General features: G+C 42.0%; 1 protein-coding gene across 1 annotated transcript; it reads left to right on the top strand.

Moving 5' to 3' along the window:
• Nucleotides 1-1,349: 1,349 nt before the first annotated feature.
• On the top strand, nucleotides 1,350-3,164 carry LOC113768379. Its single transcript, XM_027312718.1, has one exon. The coding sequence runs from the start codon at nucleotides 1,350-1,352 to the stop codon at nucleotides 3,162-3,164; it is 1,815 nt and encodes a 604-aa protein (XP_027168519.1).
• The last annotated feature ends 7,144 nt before the right edge of the window (nucleotides 3,165-10,308 follow it).

The raw sequence follows: 10,308 nt of genomic DNA on the forward strand, positions 1-10,308 counted from the left end.
TTGTTATTCCGCCAATTCAAACCACGTTACCATTTGTTATTCCTCCAATTCAAACTACATTTGAGGGAATTGTCAACCCGTAATATGCTTACACTCAAAATCCTCCGTTCTATCCTCCCTATGGGCAGGGATTTCAAACCCAAGGTGGCCAAGGTGGTCCAAACATGCCTCCAGATCCACACGCTTTTTATCAGACTACTGCAGAGCCTTTTGTTCCGGAGAACATTGTTCAAACCAAGCCGGAAGTGGGGGAGTCATCTGCCCCAATTGATCTGAAGTTACTTAAGCGGTTGGACCGTTTCGATGAGTTCATCCGGAAAAGCCAAGGTTTAAGCAAGCAAGGGGTGCTAGACTACGATGATTTGTGCCTGTTTCCAAATGTGCAGCTGCCATTGGGATTCAAGACCCCGAAGTTCAACAAATATGACGGTACAGGCAATCCGAAGACACACTTGCGTTTGTTTGCTAACAAGTTGGGTAGACCAGTGGATGACGAGAACTTGCCGTTAAGGTTATTCCCGGAAAGTCTAGAAGGCGACGCCCTCGATTGGTATTCAAATTTAAAGCCGGAGGAGGTGAAGACCTGGCTTGATTTGTCCAACGCCTTTATTTGACAGTACGAATATAACTGTGATTTCGCACCGACTAGAACCACTTTGGAAGGCACGAAGAGGCGACCGTCTGAAGATCATAAGACATACGCCAAGAGATGGAGAAAAATAGCTGCCAAGGTTGAGCCCCCGATGACCGAAGATGAAATCATTCACACTTTTATAAAGGCGCATGATCCTCCATACTTCGAAGAAATTTTCCGTATTACCGGATGTTCGTTTGCTGCAATTGTAAATAAACTTGAGGAGTTTGATGACTTTGTGAGAGCTGGAAAAATTGTTAACGTCTCTGCCCTGAAATCACAAGTGGAAGCTTTGCAAGGGCAAGGAAGCAATGTGAAAAAACCGCAGTTCAAAAAGAAGGAGGGGGATGCAACCTTTATCTGGAACCAAAACCCTTCACCCAGACCCCGATATCAACACAATCCAACTTACCAACCACATTACCCTTATTATTCTAACCCGCACCATGTATATACTACCAATATTCACCACCCTCAACCTCGCCCAAGCTATCCTAACCCACCTGTAGCCCCTTTTCAAATATCTCAACCAAATCCACCCCAAAATCGACCTCGCCCACCATATAACCCAAGATTTCCTTCCCTAAATAGACCTGTTTACAACCATCCTCAACCTACTGAACCTTACAACCGACCCCCTAGCCGTACATTTACCAATTTAGGCAGGCCTTTAGACCAATTGTATGACCAATTAAAGGCCGCCGGGAAAATTGGTATGGTACCCCCTCCTACCTATCCGTATGGCATGCCCGCCTGGTATAACCCGCAAGCTGTCTGTGCTTATCACTCGGGGGCATCCGGGCATTCCACTTTGGATTGCAAGGCTCTCAAACATAAAGTTCAAGATATGATTGAAACTGGAGAGATTGTAATTAGAAAAAGGGAGGCACAAGGCCCGAATGTAAATAGGAACCCCTTGCCTGACCACGCTAATATCATTGGGGTCATTCTGGACGATGCAGAGTATGTGGAACAAGTCAAAAAATTGGTGAGGGAAGCTGAAGTATTTGGGGTCACAGACCAACCATTTGTCATAGAATTGCCATTCGAAGAGGATGAAAAGCCTTTTATCTTAGATCTCACGCCAGCTGAGAGTGAGGCTTTGGAGCCAGTAGTCATTGAATTCCCGAAGCAGGAGCCTGTTCTGAGTCTGCAACAAGTGCCATGGAACTACGATGAACCCGTCATACAGATTGGGGAAAAATCAATTGCGAAGAAGGAAGTGTCAGTGGTCACCAGATCAGGGAAGATTGCAAATCCATTTGACGCTACCATTCCGATTCAAGCAAATAACTCCGAGCCGCCCGTTAAACCAACAATCACCGAGAAAGAAGCTTTGGATTTTCTTAAAAGGCTCCAGAGAAGTGAATACAGTGTAGTTGAGAAGCTGAGCAAATCACCCGCCCAAATATCCATGTTGGATCTGCTATTTTCTTCGGATGTACATAGGGACGCATTGCTCGAAGTATTGACAAAAGCTCAAATCCCAAAGGACATTTCGATCGCTAATTTCTCACACATGGTTGGGAACGTGTTGTTTACAAAACAAATCACTTTTTCCGACGACGAGTTACCGGCGGAAGGCATCGGACATAACAAGGCTCTGTACATAGCTGTGAGGTGCAATGGAAAAATTTTGCCGAAAGTGTTGATTGACAATGGATCTGCGCTTAATATCTGTCCTTGGAGTACCTTGAAAAAACTGGGGTTGCAAGACATCAAGCTGAGGCCTTCAGGGACCATTGTTAGAGGTTTTGATGGAGCGCAAAGAGAGCCTATGGGAGAAGTGAATTTAGTCATCGAGATGGGGCCCGCACAGTTCCAAATAGCTTGCCAAGTCATGCATTTTCCTAGTGTTTACAATGTTCTCCTTGGAAGGCCGTGGATTCATAAGTCTGGAGCTGTGCCTTCTTCATTGCATCAATTGCTGAAGTTCATAGTAAATGACAAGTTGATAACTATCTTTGCCGAGGAGGATTGCCTTGTGATTGCTGACTCTGGGTCCGAAGAAGATGGTAGCCAACACGCCACAGTGACCCCTCATAGTACAGCCGATATCGTCTCCGTAAGCTGGATAACAAAGGAGGAACAAGCTCTGTCAAAGGCCAGTGTCATGATGGCCAAGGAAATGATACGTGGAGGATATGAATTTGACAAAGGGTTGGGACGTGATCTGCAAGGAATTCTGAAGCCAGTGGAAATTATGGAAAAGAAGGATTCATTCGGCTTGGGTTTCCGACCAACCGCCAAAGACGTCAAAGAAATGAAGGAACGTAAGAGGGCAGAGAAAGAAGGCAGGCAAAAGGCCCTTGAAATCCCACCACTGCGTTATACTTTTCCACGACCAACCGAGGTGATCACATCAGAAAGTAACCCAGTTGACGGAGTCGAAGCTAGTTTGGCACAATTGTTCGTTGGGGCAACATTTGAAGGCAATTGCTCAGATGAGGCCGAGTTTCCCGACATCCCCGAAGGATCAATTTCCAATTGGATAGCCGAATTTCTGCCCATTCGGATGGAGTTTCGGTAAACCTAAGGGGGTTTGTCATTCATGCGAATTCATGAAAAACACTTTTGCATCTGTAAATAGCCAATGAAAGCATCTCTACTTTTGGCTAAAGTTTGCACATGCAAATATTGTTAAGTTTTCATTTCATTTCTGCTTGTTTTTGGTTCTCGCTTTCAATCAAAGTTTTTATGAAAATACACAAGTTGTTCTTGTCATATTGATTTGTTTACTCACCTGTTCATATTTCTATCATATTGCTTGTTCATTCGATTGTTGTATATTTGTCTGCTCATTATCCCACGTTCGTTAATTCTTTCAGATGGCCAAAAATAAAATCATTTGACCCTTTGGATATCACTATTCCGGAATTCGATAATGGCAATCTCTATATCACTCACGACTTGGAGGTTTGGGAATCCGAGCTCCAAAACGAGAGTGATAATGAGGAGGTATTCGATTCTTTTGCAAAGGACTTTGAACAATATGAGGAAAAACCAAAACCGAACCTGGAAGAAACAGAAAAGGTTAACATTGGCACTAAAGATGAAGTTAAGGAGGTGCAAGTTAGTATTCATTTGAATGAGGGGCAGAAAAAGGAGATGCTTGAATTTTTGACTATGTTCCAGGATGTATTCGCATGGTCCTATGATGATATGACTGGTATTTCAACTGATGTAGTAGTGCATAAATTGCCCACAGACCCTGCCTTTCCACCCGTCAAACAAAAACCTCGAAAATTCAAACCAGAGATGAGCCTCAAAATAAAAGAACAAATTGAAAAACAACTCAAAACCAACATTATCATTGTTTCCCATTACCCTATTTGGCTTTCGAATCCAGTCCCTGTTCCAAAAAAGAATGGAGAGGTGCGAGTTTGTGTAGATTATAGAGACCTCAATAAAGCCAGTCCTAAAGATGATTTTCCTCTACCAAATATTCACATTCTCCTGGACAATACCGCTGGGCATGAGATCGAATCCTTTTGTGATTGCTTCGCTGGATACCACCAGATTTTGATGGCGGAGGAGGATAGGGAGAAGACTACCTTTATCACCCCTTGGGGCACGTTTTGCTACCGAGTGATGCCGTTTGGTCTAAAGAATGCCGGAGCTACTTATCAAAGAACCATGACCACCCTATTTCATGATATGATCCACCGGGAGATGGAGGTCTACGTGGATGACATCATAATCAAGTCTAAAAGGGCGGAAGACCACTTGTTTGATTTGAGGAAGCTATTCGAAAGGCTGCGAAAGTACAATTTGAAGCTAAATCCTGCGAAATGCGCCTTTGGGGCACCAGCGGGTAAATTGCTGGGTTTCATTGTGAGCAAAAGGGGTATAGAGATAGATCCGGCAAAAAATCAAAGCAATTCGCGATATGCCAGTGCCGAAAACTCAGAAGGACGTGAAAAGCTTCTTAGGAAAGATCAATTTTATTGGGAGATTCATTGCTCAGTTAACGGCCACATGCGAGCCGCTGTTCAAATTGCTGAGAAAGAATGTGCCGTTGTACTGGAATGAGGAGTGCCAACAAGCTTTTGACAAGATTAAAGATTATTTGCTGCATCCGCCAGTCCTAGTGCCACCCAAATCGGGCCGACCATTGATCATGTACTTATCTGTGCTCGACGGAGCAGTTGGTTGTGTCCTCGGGCAGCAGGATGACTCTGGAAGGAAGGAGCAAGCCATTTACTATCTAAGTAAGAAGTTCACGCAATTTGAGGCTAATTATTCGTTCATCGAGAAAAGTTGCTGTGCATTGGCCTGGGCAGCTCAAAAGCTGAGACACTACCTGTTGAGCCATACCACTTATCTTATTTCCCGATCTGATCCTTTGAAGTATCTCCTGGAGAAGCCGATGCTAACTGGACGTCTAGCTAAATGGCAGATAATTCTCTCAGAATTCGATATTGTTTTCACTTCACAGAAGGCCGTCAAGGGGCAAGCTATAACTGATCATCTGGCGGAAAATCCAAGGGACGATGATTATCAACCACTTCATACTTATTTCCCTGATGAGAAAGTCTTATTTGTAGGCGCCACAGACGATATAAGTGAGCAAAGCCCCGAATGGAGACTTTTCTTCGATGGAGCTTCGAATTCTCTCGGAGCCGGAATTGGAGCTGTTCTGGTTTCACCCGAAGGGAAGCACTACCCTACCGCTGCGAAATTGCAATTTGCTTGCACAAACAACATGGCTGAGTATGAAGCCTGCATTTTTGGTCTCAAAATGGCTTTAGAAATGGAAATCAAAGAGTTGATAGCCTTCAGTGACTCAGATTTGCTCATGCACCAAACCTTGAAGCAGTGGATAACCAAAGATTCAAAAATTTTGCCCTACCATTGTAGTTTGCTCACTCTGGCCAAGCAATTTCAAAATTTGGAGTTTAGACATCTCCCACGAGCCCGAAACGCATTTGCTGATGCTTTGGCCACCTTAGCTTCTATGATCCAGTATCCAGATGAGTTGAAGATCGAACCAATCCGGATTCAATTTCAAGACAAGCCTGCCCACTGTTGGGTTGTAGACAAGTCCTCTGACAATATTCCGTGGTATAATGATAGTAAGGAGTACCTCAAAACTGGGTCTTACCCTCTGCACACTAGTACCAAAGACAAGAGCTTTCTGCGTAGAATGGTTTCAAAATTTTTCTTGAATGGAGAAGTTTTGTATAAAAGAACCTCAGATTTGAACCTCTTAAGGTGCATTGATGAAGATGAAGCCCAGTATATGATGAAAGAAGTGCACAGTGGCGTTTGTGGACCTCACATGAATGGCCATTTGCTAGCAAAGAAAATCATGAGAACCGGATATTTCTGGCTTACTATGGAGCGTGATTGTATAGACTTTGTCCGGAGATGTATAAAATGTCAAATGCACGATGACGTAATACACGCTCCACCCACTGAATTGCATAGTATGATCGCCCCGTGGCCCTGTTCAATGTGGGGTATGGACGTGATTGGTACAATCGATCCACCCGCTTCAAATGGACATCGATTTATATTGGTGGCAATTGAGTACTTTACCAAATGGGTTGAAGCGGAGTCGTTTAAACATGTGACGAAGAAGGTAGTTGCCAATTTCTTGAGAGATCACATCATTTGTCACTTTGGAGTGCCCGAAACGCTTATTACAGACAATGCCAAGAATCTGAACAATGACATGGTGGATGGATTAGGCGAGCAGTTCAAGATCAGACACCGCAACTCCGCCATTTATAGGCCCCAGATGAATGGAGCTGTAGAAGCTGCAAACAAGAATTTGAAGAAGATTATCCGCAAAATGACTGAAAGGCATCGCGATTGGCATGAGAAGTTGCCTTATGCATTAATGGTGTATCGGACTTCTATCTGGACATCAACTGGGGCAACGCCATATTCACTAATGTATGGAATGGAGGCTGTATTACCAGCCGAAGTTGAAATTCCTTCGTCACGAATCCTCATGGAAGCCAAATTGGAGGAGGCTGATTGGATGAAGTAGCGCCATGAGCAATTGACCTTGATCGATGAAAAGCGGTTCAATGCTATCTGTCATGGTCAGTGCTATCAGAAACGTGTGGCCCGGGCTTACAACAAGAAAGTCCACCGGCGTGCATTTGAAGAAGGTGATAAAGTACTAAAGCGAATTTTGCCGATGCAAGATGAAGCTAAAGGCAAATTTGCTCCAAATTGGCAAGGGCCGTTCATTGTCTAGAAGGTATTACCTGGCGGAGCCCTTATTTTGGCAGAAATGGATGGACGAGCATTCCCTCAACCCATCAACTCAGATATGTGCAAAAAGTTTTTCATTTGATTATGCAAATTTTCTTTAGAAATTCATGCAAATGGCGAAATGCAAGTCAGGCCATCTTCTTTTACACTTAAAATATCTTATCCCTACTTGTCCCCTTTGAGCCATCAGAATTGACAAATTTTCGTTTGATAACCCCTGAGAATTGCAAACCCCACACTGGGGCAAAATTTATTTTGGAAAAGAGATGATCAAAAAAAAAAAAAAGAAAAAAGAACCCCACACTGGGGCAAATTTAGTTTTTAAAGAAAAATGCAAGAGTGAGAAAAATGCAAAGAGTGAAAATCCGATCAAACGATTTCAAAATAAGTGCAATCTCAAGTTATTTCACACCTCGCATCAATTTGCTTTCAAGCCTCAACTTTTCTTGAAAAACACCTCACCTAACCTCACTACAAAGCCCAAAGTCCTGGCTTTCGTCCCTTGTTGCATTTTTACTAGGAAATTTGCTAATCAACTGGCAAGTGATGTCCGTAATGCCTTCGCCTAGTCTTACAAGGGAAGTGCATTTTACTGATGCCTGAAATCTTTAACTCATATTTCTGAGTCGATCATGCTCGAGGAGTTTCATTGTTCTTTAGGTGAAAACCCGAAAGGGCGCCTCAAAAAAAGAAAAAAAAGAAAAAGAAAAGAGACAAAAAAGAAAAAAAAGAAAAAAAAAGCAAAAACAAAAAGGGTGGGGGCAACCTTGGTGAAAACCCGAAAGGGCGCCAAGGCAGGTTTTCTCAACAAGACGAGCACGAGAAGGAATAGCTGGTGACCTGGTTCATTTGGACTTTCTCTCATGATTGTGATACTTCTGCCAGTATCGAATTCCGAAGCAAATATATCCAAAGCTTTGAATATTATATTCGTTGGCCGAATTTATGTTTTTCTTTATAAATATTCTTTTGCAAAATATATCTTTATAAACCTCTTGGTTTTCTCTCGACTATTTGTGTTCAATTGCTATTGGATTGACTGAATTCTTTTGCTTGCTCATCTTTGCCTGACATAGGAGTCATCTTGCATATATCATTGATTTTTATGAAAACAAATTTGCAAGCATCATTCTTTCACCATTGGATTCGAACGGATGATAAACCCTAGGGTTTGCGCAAGAATAGGTGATTCCATCATCTGTTAAAGTGGGTGAAGTGCAACAAAACTGCTATATAGATTTGGTGACTCAGAAATTGAAGGGTTCCAAAATTACAAGTTCGATTAAGCTAGACACCGCGGAACAGAGGCAAAAGTGTCACAAGACTCATGTCTACACGATTCTCAAGGCAAATCGGATCAAAGGATGGTGGCAAGTCCATTGTTTCTTCTTTTCTTGCAGGAACATTGCATTTACAAACAAGAACAACCACTCTCCTCTTCGCACCAAAATCAATGTTAGAAACAACTCCCCAGAAGGCAAAGACGAAGTGATAATGTTATTAGTAAAGTTTGACCATAAGAAGCAACCTCGGCCACCGTTCTAGCTACGGAGATCAAATTTCCTCGTGGTACAAAAAAGTTGGAACCTTTCCCAGGTAAAAATTCAATTCATTGTTTAAGTCTCCTCAGTGCAATCCCGTTTTAAATTTCCTGTTCGGGTCAGTCCCGTTTTAAATCCTGTTCGGGTCAGTCCCGTTTTAAAATTCCTGTTCGGGTCAGTCCCGTTTTAAATTTCCTGTTCGGGTCAGTCCCGTTTTAAATTCCTGTTCGGGTCAGTCCCGTTTTAATTCCTGTTCGGGTCAGTCCCGTTTTAAATCCTGTTCGGGTCAGTCCCGTTTTAAATTTCTTGTTCGAGTCAGTCCCGTTTTAAATTCCTGTTCGGGTCAGTCCCGTTTTAAATTTCTTGTTCGGGTCAGTCCCGTTTTAAATTCATGTTCGGGTCAGTCCAGTTCTAAAGTCTTATTCGTTGGAATCCTTTTGCAGCCAAATAACACAGGTAAGTATTTGGTGTCCACTTCGTTGTCTCAAGTTTTTTCAAAACTCGGACAAAGAGGGGCAAACTGTAGACACCAAATTTTTGGTTTCAAATTTGATTTTTATTCTTAATTAATTTTGTATTTATTTGTTTCGATTTTAGATTTATTTTGGTTGATTCCTATTTCGTGTCTCGTACTCTATTTTAATTAGTTTACAAGCATTTATTTTATCTATTAATTTGAAAAATAATGAAAAAAAGGAAAATAATGAAAAATAAAAACAAAAATAAAAAATTACCATTTTTGCTGTTTATTATTTCTAGTTAATTTATTTTTATCTGATGTTAATTAAATTGTTGATTTTTACTTAATTTTATTATCATTTTTGTTAAATTACTTTAAAAAAAAAGGGGAAAAAGAAAGAAAATTAGCATTTCGTTTTATCTTAATTAGCATTTCTGCATTTTTTTTATTTATTATTAGGTAATTAGTTATCTATATTAATTAGTCAAAAAAAAAAGGGGGTCGCGCATGCATGCTGCATTTTGTTTTTACAGCGTGCAAAGGACGAATGGACGCTCATCGAATGGCCAAGAAAAAGGGTTGGGAAGGGATGATTTCCAGCCATTGAATACAGGGTTTAGGAATCTGGAGCCGGGTATAAAAAGGAAAAAAGCCACAGCCGCAGGGGGGAGTTGAGAGAGAAGAGGGTTTCAAGGCAAAAACGAAACAGAGAGAGCAAGGCTAGAGAGGGGAGGCGACAGAGAGCCAGAAAAGCTAGAAAAGAGAGCAAGAGTGAGGAAGCTAGAAGGAGAGGTCTGAGAGCGACGGAGAGGAAAGCGACGGATTGGAGAAGGTGAACTTCGCAGGAGATTGAGTAGCAGGAGAAGCTGAGGTAAAGAAAGGAATCCGTCCGGTAGGAGGCTTTCAACCGAGCAAAGATCCTTTCTTTCGACCTTTTCAGGCCTCGATTTGCTCTTCAAAAGGCCAAAGGTAACATCTTCTAATCTGTTTGCTCTTCGGTTACCTTGGTTTATATCAAACAAGAAAAATGTATGAGTTTCTACGTTACATCCGTTGCTATGGGTCTGTTGTGCTCTTGAATTTGGATAAGGGTGTAAAGGATCTCGCAAGTTTAGACTGGTTTGGGGCTAGAGGTTTATTTCCCTATCAGGTCATGGCATAGGTTGGTTCTGTGGTTGGTGTTCATGTGAGGAATGAGAGCAAAAATCAGAAAATAGCACGCAAATTCCAGCAAGTTGAACTTTTGACCTTTTGTTTCGTTGATTGCTTTTTGTTCTGTGGGTTCGTATATCTTTTCCTTTATGCTGTTTTCTTGTAGTAATAGGTATAAGATGCATGTTTTGCTGGTTGGGAACGAATGTGAAATGTTTGCATGATGATAGCAATGTTTCGGCATTTAATCTGCATAAGCTGGAATCTGCTGCAAGACAAAAGATGTCGTGTTT

Source organism: Coffea eugenioides, chromosome 1, assembly GCF_003713205.1.
Source record: "Coffea eugenioides isolate CCC68of chromosome 1, Ceug_1.0, whole genome shotgun sequence".
Taxonomy (NCBI): domain Eukaryota; kingdom Viridiplantae; phylum Streptophyta; class Magnoliopsida; order Gentianales; family Rubiaceae; genus Coffea; species Coffea eugenioides.